General features: G+C 43.7%; 1 protein-coding gene across 1 annotated transcript in view; it reads left to right on the top strand.

Annotated features, from left to right (window-relative positions):
• The window catches only part of LOC141060147 (uncharacterized), a 142,051-nt gene that overhangs the window by 54,084 nt on the left and 75,688 nt on the right, over positions 1 to 12,279 (top strand). Inside the window, 3 exon segments of the mRNA XM_073556426.1 lie at positions 133 to 190; positions 3,222 to 4,489; positions 4,491 to 4,693. Coding sequence (XP_073412527.1) covers positions 133 to 190; positions 3,222 to 4,489; positions 4,491 to 4,693 — 1,529 coding nt within the window.

The following is a 12,279-nucleotide window of genomic DNA, read 5'->3' as shown; positions in this document are numbered from 1 at the left end:
GTAATTCTGCTTGATCACCAATTGAGCAGATCCTTCTCCTTTACTTGCATTTTTTTTCTCATTCACCTGGATTTAAGATAAGCCAGGATTCTTTTTCCCTTCTCTCACATATTCACTGTGGTGTTCTTGCAGGAAAACTCCAGTGGAACAACGTGTGGACCCGAAAACATCACATCGGTGTCAGTGAAAGGTAAGAGCCATCCATAGATCTTGTTTTAGGCTATGTGCCCACGTAGCGTTTTAAAACGCACACTAAAAAACCAGACTCCTTCCCAGAAATCGCGCGTTTTTTTCCCGCGCGATTTCACCGCAATTTTACCGCGATTCTGTTCGCGATTTTGCCGCGATTTTCTCAAGCACTTTCCAGGCGATTTGAAGCATCGCTTGGAAAGTGATTGACAGGTTGGTCACACTCATCAAACATAGTGTTTGACAAGTGTGAGCAGCTTTTTACTATTGAGGCGGCCTATGCGGCATCAATAGTAAAAGATAGAACGTTAAAAATAATAAAAAAATAAAAAATTGGGGTATATTTACCTTCCGACCTCCCGCACTGCATTCCCGGCCACAGCGTTCCCAATAATGCCTTGCGAGACCTGTGATGACGTTGGTCTCGCGTTACTATAGCGATCTCGCGAGACCGCTAGAGTCACGCGAGACTACGTCATCACAGGACTTTGCCGCAAGGCATTACTGGGAACGCTTAGGCCGGGAATGCAGTGCGGGAGGTCGGAAGGTAAATATACCCCGATTTTTTATTTTTTATTCTTTTTTTTACAGGGGTATGGTACCCAGGGCCTGGAGGACAGTCTCCTCTCCTCCACACCGTGGGTATCATCCGCACATGAGACGCTTAACTTCCCGCATGGTGGGCATAGCCACATGCGGGAAGTAAGCGATTCTCATGCATTCCTATGGGTGCGGAATCGTGGCAATTCTTTGCGATTCCGCACAAAAGAATGAGCATGCTGCGATTTTTTCCACGATGCGTTTCCGCCGCAGAAAAAAGCGCAGCATTAGCACAGCATGTGCGGAATGCCATAGGAATGCATGGGGGGCGTTCTGTACACGATTTTTAAACGTTTTCGCGCCGAAATTCGCGGCAAAAACGCTTAAAAATCGCTACGTGGGCACACAGCCTAACTGTAAATTTCTTTATTAATGAGATCACTTCCTCATTGTGAATATTTCATTTATTGCCATCATATTCCATGGCACTTATACAATGTGATACAATATGGACAGATACAGCACAAGTCAAAAGTTTGGACACCCCTGTTCATACGGTGGTTTCACTTCTCTTATTGGAATGTGCATATTTTATATTCAGACTGAAGGCGGCAAAACCACAAAGTAATGTGGAAACAAGAGTGAAGAATCCCATATGAAACCGGAATGTGTGTTACACCTTAGATTCCTCATAGTACCCCCCTTTTTCTCTGATGACAGCTTCACACCTCTTTGGCATTCTTTCAGCAGCTTCATCAGGTAACACCTGGAATGGCTTGAGCAGTCTGGAAGGAGCTGAGCTCTTGTCAGATACTTTGTCTTCTCATCCCAAACCATCTCAGTTGGGCTAAGGTCAGGTCATGTCTCATACCCAGGAGCCCAGGCTGATAAGAGCAGACTTTCCATCCTGCAGTATCACTTGGACTCAACTCCTCTTTGTCTAACTCTTTTATATCCTCCTTATTGTCCTTCTGATGTTTCTGAGCAGAAAGATGGGCCCATATAGACATTTCTAAAATCAGGACAAGTGTCATGATAGTGTTCTTGTTCTGAAGTGACAATTTAGCAATGTTCCGGTACCTGGCTTTCCCTGATTCCTCCCTTCTCAAAGGCTAAATCAAAGCTGAGACTAAGAAGATTAAGCTGGTAAAATCAAATTATACCTATAAGTTAGCCCTTTTCAATGTAGAAGTGACAGGATCCCTAGAAGGTGAAAAGTAGAAAATTAGGTTTTATTAATTTAACTTATTTTCTTAAAGCAGCACTCCAGAGTTTTTATTTTATTTTTTTAATGCACAGCTGGAGTGGCGCTTTAAATGTTATTCCCCTGCCCTGTCTCACACTCACCTTCCACCACCTTCATTGTTTTCAAGTGTTGCTCCCGTCGAAAAGTGACCTTCCAACAGCTCTAGTGTTTCATGGAATCGAGCCGGAGGTTACTTTTCAGTACAAGTCTATAAAAGCCTCGTTCTGGCTCTCATTGTCTTTCATTGAGCTCTTGTAACTTCTAGCTAGTCAGAAGTTTCGGGCACAAGATGGTGCCGCGGGACTGGAGTGCCGTCAGTAAAAGCTGAAGCTGCGTGAAGGTGAGTGTAAGAGCGGGGGCAGGGAATTGACATTTAAAGCACCACTCGAGCACTAAAAAAAAACAAAAAAACGCTAGAGTGGTGCTTTATTCATTTTTTATTTTATTTGTTGTTTTACAACAGACATCAACGATGAGAGATGACATATGTATCATCATACATTTGTTTTGGGATTAATGGCCTGACATTTTTGTAGGCAGTTTTACATCTTGAATTTTTTTTTTTAGGACCTCTGGACTGAGGTCTGATTTTTATTTATTTTACTCACTTATATAGCGCATCATATTCTGCAGCGCTTTACAGATATCATCACTGTCTCCATTGGGACTCACAATCTACATTCCCTATGAGTCTTTGGTGCAGACACGTGGAGAACATACAAACTCCTTGCAGATGTTGTTTGAACCTCAGAACTCTTGACACAGTTAGAGGAGACGTCACCAATCCACCATCACCTGAAACCTTTGATTGGCTGCAGTGGTCAGGTGACTTGAACAGTGCATCAGCAGATTTATACATCTATATAAGAAAGGATCCTTTACAGTTAGAGTAGTCAAACAATGGAATCCCCTACCACAATACTACATGTTCAAACTACCATGCTGCCTATATTATGGGTTTTCTGGAATTGTTTTGGCCATTATTGTCTGTTGTCCTTTGTACATATTATATATTTTGTGGTCTGGATAGAAACATCTGCCACTGTCTCTACAATAGATAATATTCTAAGCTTTCTACAGACAAAAAACTTATAAACCATGTTTTCTATGGATTTTCTCCACTTTTATACATACATTTCTGATATTGTACATTGTTTTCTTACTGTTATGCTATTGTCTTAATAAAGATTTTTGGCCAATAAAAAAAAATTAGCAAAAATAAGAAAGTTTTTTTTTTTTTTTCCAGGTGAAGTCGAGTCGAGAGTCTTCAATGGAGTGGAAACTAACAATATCAGACAAACTATGTCAGTGTTTGCCAATGCTCCCATAGTCCTTGAGAGCAAAGATTTACTTACAGATACTGCAGTCTCCAAGTCACTGTCTTTGTATGAGAGAATTCACAAAAACGAAAAGCCGTTTCCATGTTCAGAATGTGGTAAATATTTTAATCGGAAATCAGGTCTTGTGGAACATATGAGATTTCACACCGGTGATAAGCCGTTTTTATGTCCAGAATGTGGGAAATGTTTCCCTCGGAAACCAAATCTTAAGAGACATCTAAGAACTCACACAGGGGAGAAGCCATATTCATGTTCAGAGTGTGGGAAATGTTTTATTGAAAAATCGGGTCTTATTGACCATCAAAGAACTCACACAGGGGAGAAACCATTTTTTTGTCTTGAATGCGGGAAAGGTTTTAGTCAGAGACAACATCTTGTGGGACATCTAAAAACGCACAGAGGGGAGAAACCATTTTCATGTTCAGAATGTGGGAAATGCTTTATCCATAAATCAAATCTTGTTAAACATCAGAAAACTCACACAGTGGAGAAGCCATTTTCATGCTCAGAATGTGGGAAATGTTTTGGCCACAGATCGGGTCTTGTATGTCATCTGAGAACTCACACAGGGGAGAAACCATTTTCATGTTCAGAATGTGGGAAATGCTTTATCCATAAATCAAATCTTGTTAAACATCAGAGAACTCACACAGGGGAGAAGCCATTTTCATGTTCAGAATGTGGGAAATGTTTTAGTGATAAATCGGGTCTTATTGACCATCAAAGAACTCACACCGGGGAGAGACCATTTTTATGTCTTGAATGCGGGAAATGTTTTAGTCAGAGACAACATCTTGTGGGACATCTAAGAACACACAGAGGGGAGAAACCATTTTCATGTTCAGAATGTGGGAAATTCTTTATCCATAAATCAGGTCTTGTTAAACATCAGAAAACTCACACAGTGGAGAAGCCATTTTCATGCTCAGAATGTGGGAAATGTTTTGGCCACAGATCGGGACTTGTATGTCATCTGAGAACTCACACAGGGGAGAAACCATTTTCATGTTCAGAATGTGGGAAATGCTTTATCCATAAATCAAATCTTGTTAAACATCAGAGGACTCACACAGGGGAGAAGCCATTTTCATGTTCAGAATGTGGGAAATGTTTTGGTCACAGATCCGGTCTTGTATATCATCTGAGTACTCACATAGGGGAGAAGTCATTTTCATATTCCCAATGTGGGAAACGTTTTAGCGACAAATCGACTTTTATTAAACATCATAGGACTCACAAATAGGACAAGACATTTTAGAGTTCTGATTGGAGGAAATGTATCACGTGTGGCACTTTGTGATGTTCATCTCCTTGATGTAAATAAACAGGACGAATCTTCACCTGCATTAAGTGAGAGCCGGTCTATTGTATCAGTGTTGTAACATTTGTGAGTGACGGTTTCTGTCGCCTATGTTTCTACTTCAGTCATTGGGTGGCACCGCTTTTTGTTGTGATGACACGTGTCGGTGGCAGTCATGTTAAACTTGTGGGACTTTTGGTCAGGGAGCCAGTAGCGTAGCTACCGGGGGGGCAGAGGGGGCGGTGACCCCAGGCCCCGCGCTCTGATGGGGCCCACCCGAGCTATGCTATGTAACTATATCGGCGTTTAGATCGCGCCGATACAATGACATGCTGCAGCAGGGAGTGAGTCATGTGACCGCTCTTCTGCAGTTTGTGGAGTGTGGAGGGGAGGTCACTCACCCAATCCTGGCTGAGCGCGCTCTCCCTGAAATCTCCCTGCTGCAGAGAAGTCATCATCTCCAGCAGCAGCCTGAACGCGGGGGGCTCTGCCTCTGCCTGTGAGCCGAGTTCACTGTCTGCTCTGCACTTGATTGCTTCTGACTGAGAGGAGCCTGACAGCTGAGGAGCCGCTGCTCCAGGACCAGTGGACACTGCACACAGCATGGGGATTGATGAGTATCTATGTTAATTACTATTTGAAGTGTCTAATCTGTTGCTTTGGATATATACATACAACTTACTGCTATTTGGGTGTAATATTCATTACATGATGCTCTCCTTACGTGTTACATAGTTTTCAGGCACTTTGCAGCAGTCACTGATGCGCTATATGGCGATGCTTTGTCTTGGCCTGGGAATTTACTGCACTTTGGGACTGAGAGAAAACCAGGAAAAGTGCAAACTAGAGATCGCACTGCTGGCTGCAGTCATTGAGCTGTGCAGAGAAAGCGGCGCATCCTCCCTGGCAGGCAGAGGGACGGGTAAACCAGTGTATCGATCACCTTATCTTGGCTGTTTGTGCTGGCGTGTAATTATTAACCTACCCGTTACGAGGCTGACAGTGAGTACTAGAGGATTAGGGGATGTGCACACGTTGTGGATTACTCTGCGGATTTGGCCAAATCCACAGGTAAATCCGCAGGTTAAATGACCTGCGTTTTACCTGCGGATTTAGTGCAGATTTTGTGCGGATTTCCCCTTCGTTTTTACACCTGCGGATTCCTATAATGGAGCAGGTGTCAAAACGCTGCGGATTCCGCACAAAGAATTGACATGCTGCAGATTTAAATCTGCAGAAAATCCGCAGCGTGTGCACAGCGTTTCTCATTTCTCATAGACTGTACTGTACAACGCAGCGGAAACTGCTGCGGATCCGCAGGACCAAATCCACTGCGGATCCGCAGCAGAATCCGCAACGTGTGCACACACCCTAACTAGTGTTTGCTGCTCCCACCCCTGCAATTCCGTCAGATAATACTCAGTTTCTTCCTGAAAATGATTGCAAACACAAATTCTTTGTTATTATTATCTTCATTTAATTTGTCTTAAATGAAAAAACACAAAAAGAATTGTCCTAAAGCCAAATTGGATATAATTCCACACCAAACATAAAAAAGAGGGTGGACAGAAGTATTGGCACTGTTCGAAAAATCATGTGATGCTTCTCTAATTTGTGTAATTAACAGCACCTGTAACTTACCTGTGGCACCTAACAGGTGTTGGCAATAACTAAATCACACTTGCAGCCAGTTGACATGGATTAAAGTTAACTCAACCTCTGTCCTGTGTCCTTGTGTGTACCACATTGAGCATGGAGAAAAGAAAGAAGACCAAAGAACTGTCTGAGGACTTGAGAAACCAAATTGTGAGGAAGCATGAGCAATCTCAAGGCTACAAGTCCATCTCCAAAGACCTGAATGTTCCTGTGTCTACCGTGCGCAGTGTCATCAAGAAGGTTAAAGCCCATGGCACTGTGGCTAACCTCCCTAGATGTGGACGGAAAAGAAAAATTGACAAGAAATTTCAATGCAAGATTGTGCGGATGTTGGATAAAGAACCTCGACTAACATCCAAACAAGTTCAAGCTGCCCTGCAGTCCGAGGGTACAACAGTGCCAACCCGTACTATCTGTCGGCGTCTGAATGAAAAGGGACTGCATGGTAGGAGACCCAGGAAGACCCCACTTCTTACCCCGAGACATAAAAAAGCCAGGCTGGAGTTTGCCAAAACTTACCTGAAAAAGCCTAAAACGTTTTGGAAGAATGTTCTCTGGTCAGATGAGACAAAAGTAGAGCTTTTTGGGCAAAGGCATCAACATAGAGTTTACAGGAGAAAAAAAGAGGCATTCAAAGAAAAAAACACTGTCCCTACAGTCAAACATGGCGGAGGTTCTCTGATGTTTTGGGGTTGCTTTGCTGCCTCTGGCACTGGACTGCTTGACCATGTAAATGGCATTTTGAAGTCTGAAGACTACCAACAAATTTTGCAGCATAATGTAGGGCCCAGTGTGAGAAAGCTGGGTCTCCCTCAGAGGTCATGGGTCTTCCAGCATGACAATGACCCAAAACATACTTCAAAAAGCACTAGAAAATGGTTTGAGAGAAAGCACTGGAGACTTCTAAGGTGGCCAGCAATGAGTCCAGACCTGAATCCCATAGAACACCTGTGGAGAGATCTAAAAATGGCAGTTTGGAGAAGGCACCCTTCAAATATCAGGGACCTGGAGCAGTTTGCCAAAGAAGAATGGTCTAAAATTCCAGCAGAGCATTGTAAGAAACTCATTGATGGTTACCGGAAGCGGTTGGTCGCAGTTATTTTGGCTAAAGTTTGTGCAACCAAATATTAGGCTGAGGGTGCCAATACTTTTCTATGGCCCATTTTTGGAGTTTTGTGTGAAATGATCAATGTTTTGGTTTTTGCTTCATTCTCTTTTGTGTTTTTTTATTTAAGACAAATTAAATGAAGATAATAATACCAAAGAATTTGTGATTGCAATCATTTTCAGGAAGAAACTGAGTATTATCTGACAGAATTGCAGGGGTGTCAATACTTTTGGCCACAACTGTAGGTGGCAGTAGAATACTCGTCCTCTCTGAAGCGGCTATTTACATATTTATTTCCCAGAGGAGCATTGCATGGGCTATTAGTCTTTATATGCCAGATTGGCACTCTATACAAGGAAAAATGATCCACTTTAGAACTGATCTCAGAGGCCTCTCATCCAGCCAATTCAGATCCCCTGAATTGCACTGATGAGGGGCAAACACCCTGAAACACATGTCTGCATATTGGAATTTCTGGTTTAGTTTCTCATCCTAAGTCATTTGTCAAGGGTCAATAATGGTTTGAAATTGACTTTTAAAATAGCTATCCCTAACAGGTGGCGCTAAAATTCAAGTTCTCTTTCTCTCTGAAGGGGCCATTTGCAGCTAATATTGCCATGTGTATTTACTGTCAAACTAGTGGAATTAAACTGACAATAATCTTAGTTCAGTACCAGGATCAATATACCAGGAGATATCAGATCAAAGAAAAGAGGGCAAGACAAAGGGATAGTCAAAACACGTTCCAAGGATCAGGCAGCAGATTAGAACTCAGAACAACAGAATCAGGAAAACACTCACCAGGAAGCACAAACTACGTCTGGCAGGGATCAGGGGCAGAAAGCTCAGTTAAATAGCTTGAGCAATCTCCAGAACACCTGAAGAAACGCCTGCACCTCCAAGCCACAGATTGGTCAGCCGAGCTGTCAATCAAAACACTAACAACTCATCATTACCCAGTTTCCATGGGACAGTATAGCAATCACTCACTGAGAGGAGGAATCGTGAAAACATGACATTTCATAATCTGAGGGTGGTGGCGGCAGTGATAAGGAGAGGAGGGTGGTCTGTCCCCTCAGTTGCACCCTCTCTTTCTGCCGTGTCACTCCTGTGTACGTCCTATGTATATGTTTTATGCCTTATTATGGCAAGCTGTGTTTGTCTGTTCTTAATGTAATGTACCTGCTGTATTTGTATTGTAATATGTATGTTGCCCTTTAAGACTGTCTAGTTAGGGACAACAACAGTTAACATGGGGCTGGGCCAGCAGCAGTAAGGCCACAGGAAACTGCTGTTTCCCTCCAGAAGTGCCTGAGATGTTGGACAGGGCAGATGTACATGGACACAGGGCACTGCTAGGCCTCCAGTACAGGAGGGAACTGTTGCCCTGGATTCTCAAGGACTACGGAATAAGGAAGGCTAAGGACTGCAATACGGGCCTCAGGACTCCCGAAGGGCCACCGCTTCGGAAGGGTTAATCCCGGGGCATCGAATTCCCTTGAACTTTGGCTGCTTCAGCTGCTGTGGGTGCCGCTGGAGAGTGTGATAGGGACAGAGCAGGAAAGCTAGTATTGTGCTCGTTTCTTCCTATCTTACCACCATCCAATAAAAGTTATTTTCCCCCTTGGAAAGCTGCTGCATTCCTGGATCCTTTATTTCCTGGACTGCTGGAACCCAAGGAAGAGAAGATAACTCATGGGAAAGTGTGCAGCAAACTAGTATGACATGTGCAAGGGACCAGGGGAGTGCTCGCTGATAGTCGGCTCAGTGGACTGTCTTCATGTACTGTGCCTTTAAGAACCTGGCTCTGACTACCCTCCCCTGGTCACCTTGTTACACTATGCTCCTATCTTAACCCCTATCTGTTCCATGGCCCACCCAGGAGGTGTGAGACCAAAGTGTATTGGAAAACACCAGACGGGTAAACAGACAGGGATAAAAGAAAACTACAATAATACAAATACACTCACAACCAACAGAGTGGGAAACGGGAGGAATGGAAGGGACAAACCAAATGGGAGAGGTTAAGGATAAACACGCAAACCAACTCCACAAAGAAATCTCCTGAAAAACTCTCCAAACGCTTACTCCAAACACTGAACTTCTCCTTCAACTTCAAACCAAGAAGTGCAAAAATTATCACTGGCAACTCTCAAGTGCCATGAAATGAATGGTGCTTTATAAATAAATAATATTAATAAGTGCCAGTGACAAGCATATATACCGGATAGGAGTGGCCAACACAGAACATTGGAAGTGCATTGAGCAGTAGGTTGGATTTCTGCTAAAGGGGAAAAAACCCTCTTTAATTATTCCTGAGCGAGTGTGAACCAGCTGAGTGTGATCAAAGCTTGTGATTCTGTGACTTCGGATTCAGGGAGTTTGCAAGGGAAGAATTACTGAATTGCTGTTATATTTTATCAACACTTTTTATTTATTTTTACATATCTTTTCTGTCTGGTGCAATCCCCATTAGGATGTGCTCCACTATTGCCAATGCCATCCAGTGCACGTCTTGCCGCAGGTAGAAATCCTTGACCAGCCGATTGAGGTGCATACTGCTGTGCGAGATGTGAGCACATTGTGCATTTGGAAGCCCAGATACTGGATCTAAATGTGCAGCTGGCAACACTGAGATCCATAGACAATATGGAAAGGAGTCTTCTGCTCACTGAGCAGACGCTCAATGGGATAGATGAGGGGGGGATGCTAGGTTGGAGCTGCAGGACAATGAAGCAGCTAGCTGGGTGACAGTTAGAAGGCGGGGTAGAGGGAAGAGCGCCAGGGAGGCTAGTCCTGATCTGGCACACCCCAATAAGTTTGCTAAGTTGGCAGATGAGGGGAGTGTCAGTACAGGGGTAGCACTGCTGCAGCAAGGCATGTCCTCTGAAAGCCGGAGGAGTGTCTGCTCCAGTAAGGGGGGAAATAGGAGAGCAGGGCAGGCCAGACAGGTTCTGGTAGTGGGAGACTCAATTATTAGGGGAACAGATAGGGCAATCTGTCTCAAAGACAGGGATCGTCGAATGGTGTGCTGCCTACCTGGCGCTCGAGTCCGACACATCGCTGATCGGGTTGACAGATTACTGGGAGGGGCTGGTGAGGATCCAGCGGTCATGGTGCATGTCACGGGGTCCTTCTCTGGTATCACACAATCAACAGAGCAAGCGAAGAGTGAACAATTCCAAGACCTTTATTCAGGCAAAAATATGAAAAGGTCCATATTCAGTCCACAACACAAAGGATAAGATAGTCCAGAATAAGAATGCAGTCCAGTATCAGGATAAAATGTCCAGGGAAAAGAGATTCCACAACACTCTTGCACCAGAGGATAAAAATGGGTCCTTCTCTCTGAAATGCAGCCTTTTCACCATCTTGTCTCTACCGGAACTGACTTGTCCAGCTGCCGTTCTTCCCCCACCCCCTTCCTTGTCCAGGGGTAGTCAAACAAGTTGCCTCCCAGAGGAGAACAAAAGGCCTTAGGGATTAATGCACTACAGGGGGTCATCAAGAGACAGATACAGTGAGGCTGTAGACTTACAATGTAATAAGAAAAACACTATGAAAATAACTGGAATTGTTAAAAATAGGAATATACAAAAAATGACATCCACATAACATATCACACCATCACAGTGCACATTGGCACAAATGACAAAGTTAGAGGTAGGTGGAAGGTCCTTAAAGATGATTTCAGGGAATTAGGCTGTAAGCTTAAAGCAAGGACCTCCAAGGTGGTATTTTCGGAAATACTTCCTGTACCACGTGCGACTCCAGAGAGGCAACGGGAGATTAGGGAGGTTAATAAGTGGCTCAGGAATTGGTGTAGGAAGGAGGGGTTTGGGTTCCTGCAGAACTGGGCCGACTTCTCAGTTGGCTACAGGTTCTATGCTAGGGACGGGCTGCACCTCAATGGGGAGGGAGCAGCTGTGCTGGGGAGAAAATGGCTAGAAGGTTGGAGGAGTGTTTAAACTAGGGACGGGGGGGGAGGGTATTCCTTTTATAGGAGGGGAAGACAGTGCAGATAGAGACCTGGGCACAAATAATGAAATTGGGGGTGGGGGTGGCATGGGGGGTGGGGTTAGAACAGTTAATAATTTCAGAAAGAATAGAGGTACAGAGAGATACATAAAGTGCATGTATACTAATGCCAGAAGCCTCGCCAACAACATGGAGGAATTGGAGTTAATGTTGTTGGAGCATAATTCTGCCATGGTGGGGATATCTGAGACATGGCTGGATGAGAGCCGTGACCGGGGGATAATTTACAGGGCTATAGTCTGCTCAGAAATGGCCGTACAAATAAGCGAGGGGGAGGCGTGTGTTTATATGTAAAATCATCCTTACAACCCATCCTGCCTGATAATATATATGAATCTAATGAAAATGTAGAGTCCCTGTGGGTAGAGATAAGGGGAGGGGGGAAAAATAATAAATTACTGATAGGGGTTTATTATAAGTCTCCAAAAATAATGGAAGCAACAGAGAATATCCTGATAAAGCAAATAGATGAAGCTGCGACTCAAGGAGAAGTAATTATTATGGGGGACTTCAACTACCCCGAAATACATTGGGGAACCGAAACCTGCTATCAGGAAAATCTCCTTCCTATAGAATGAAATGACCGGAAAAGGCTGAGGTCAAATCAACACCCAGATTTATTTCTCATAAATGAGGAGACAGCTCAAAAAATCACCTCAGAAAGGATAAGGCAGATAAGGCAGAGCGCCTCCCTCCTCTGGGTTACATCTAGTTTTATAATCAACATTGAAGGATGTTGTTATACAAGTTACATACATTTGAAACATTTCCATTACTACCAGAGAAACTTTTCGTCACAAGTTAATTATATTTTCAATGAGTACATTATTTTAATAAAGCATCCACATGTCTTGGAGTAAGA

This window comes from Dendrobates tinctorius, unplaced genomic scaffold (assembly GCF_039654945.1).
Source record: "Dendrobates tinctorius isolate UK_male_01 unplaced genomic scaffold, ASM3965494v1 ptg000232l, whole genome shotgun sequence".
NCBI lineage: Eukaryota > Metazoa > Chordata > Amphibia > Anura > Dendrobatidae > Dendrobates > Dendrobates tinctorius.
This window is presented reverse-complemented; position numbering and strand designations above follow the sequence as displayed.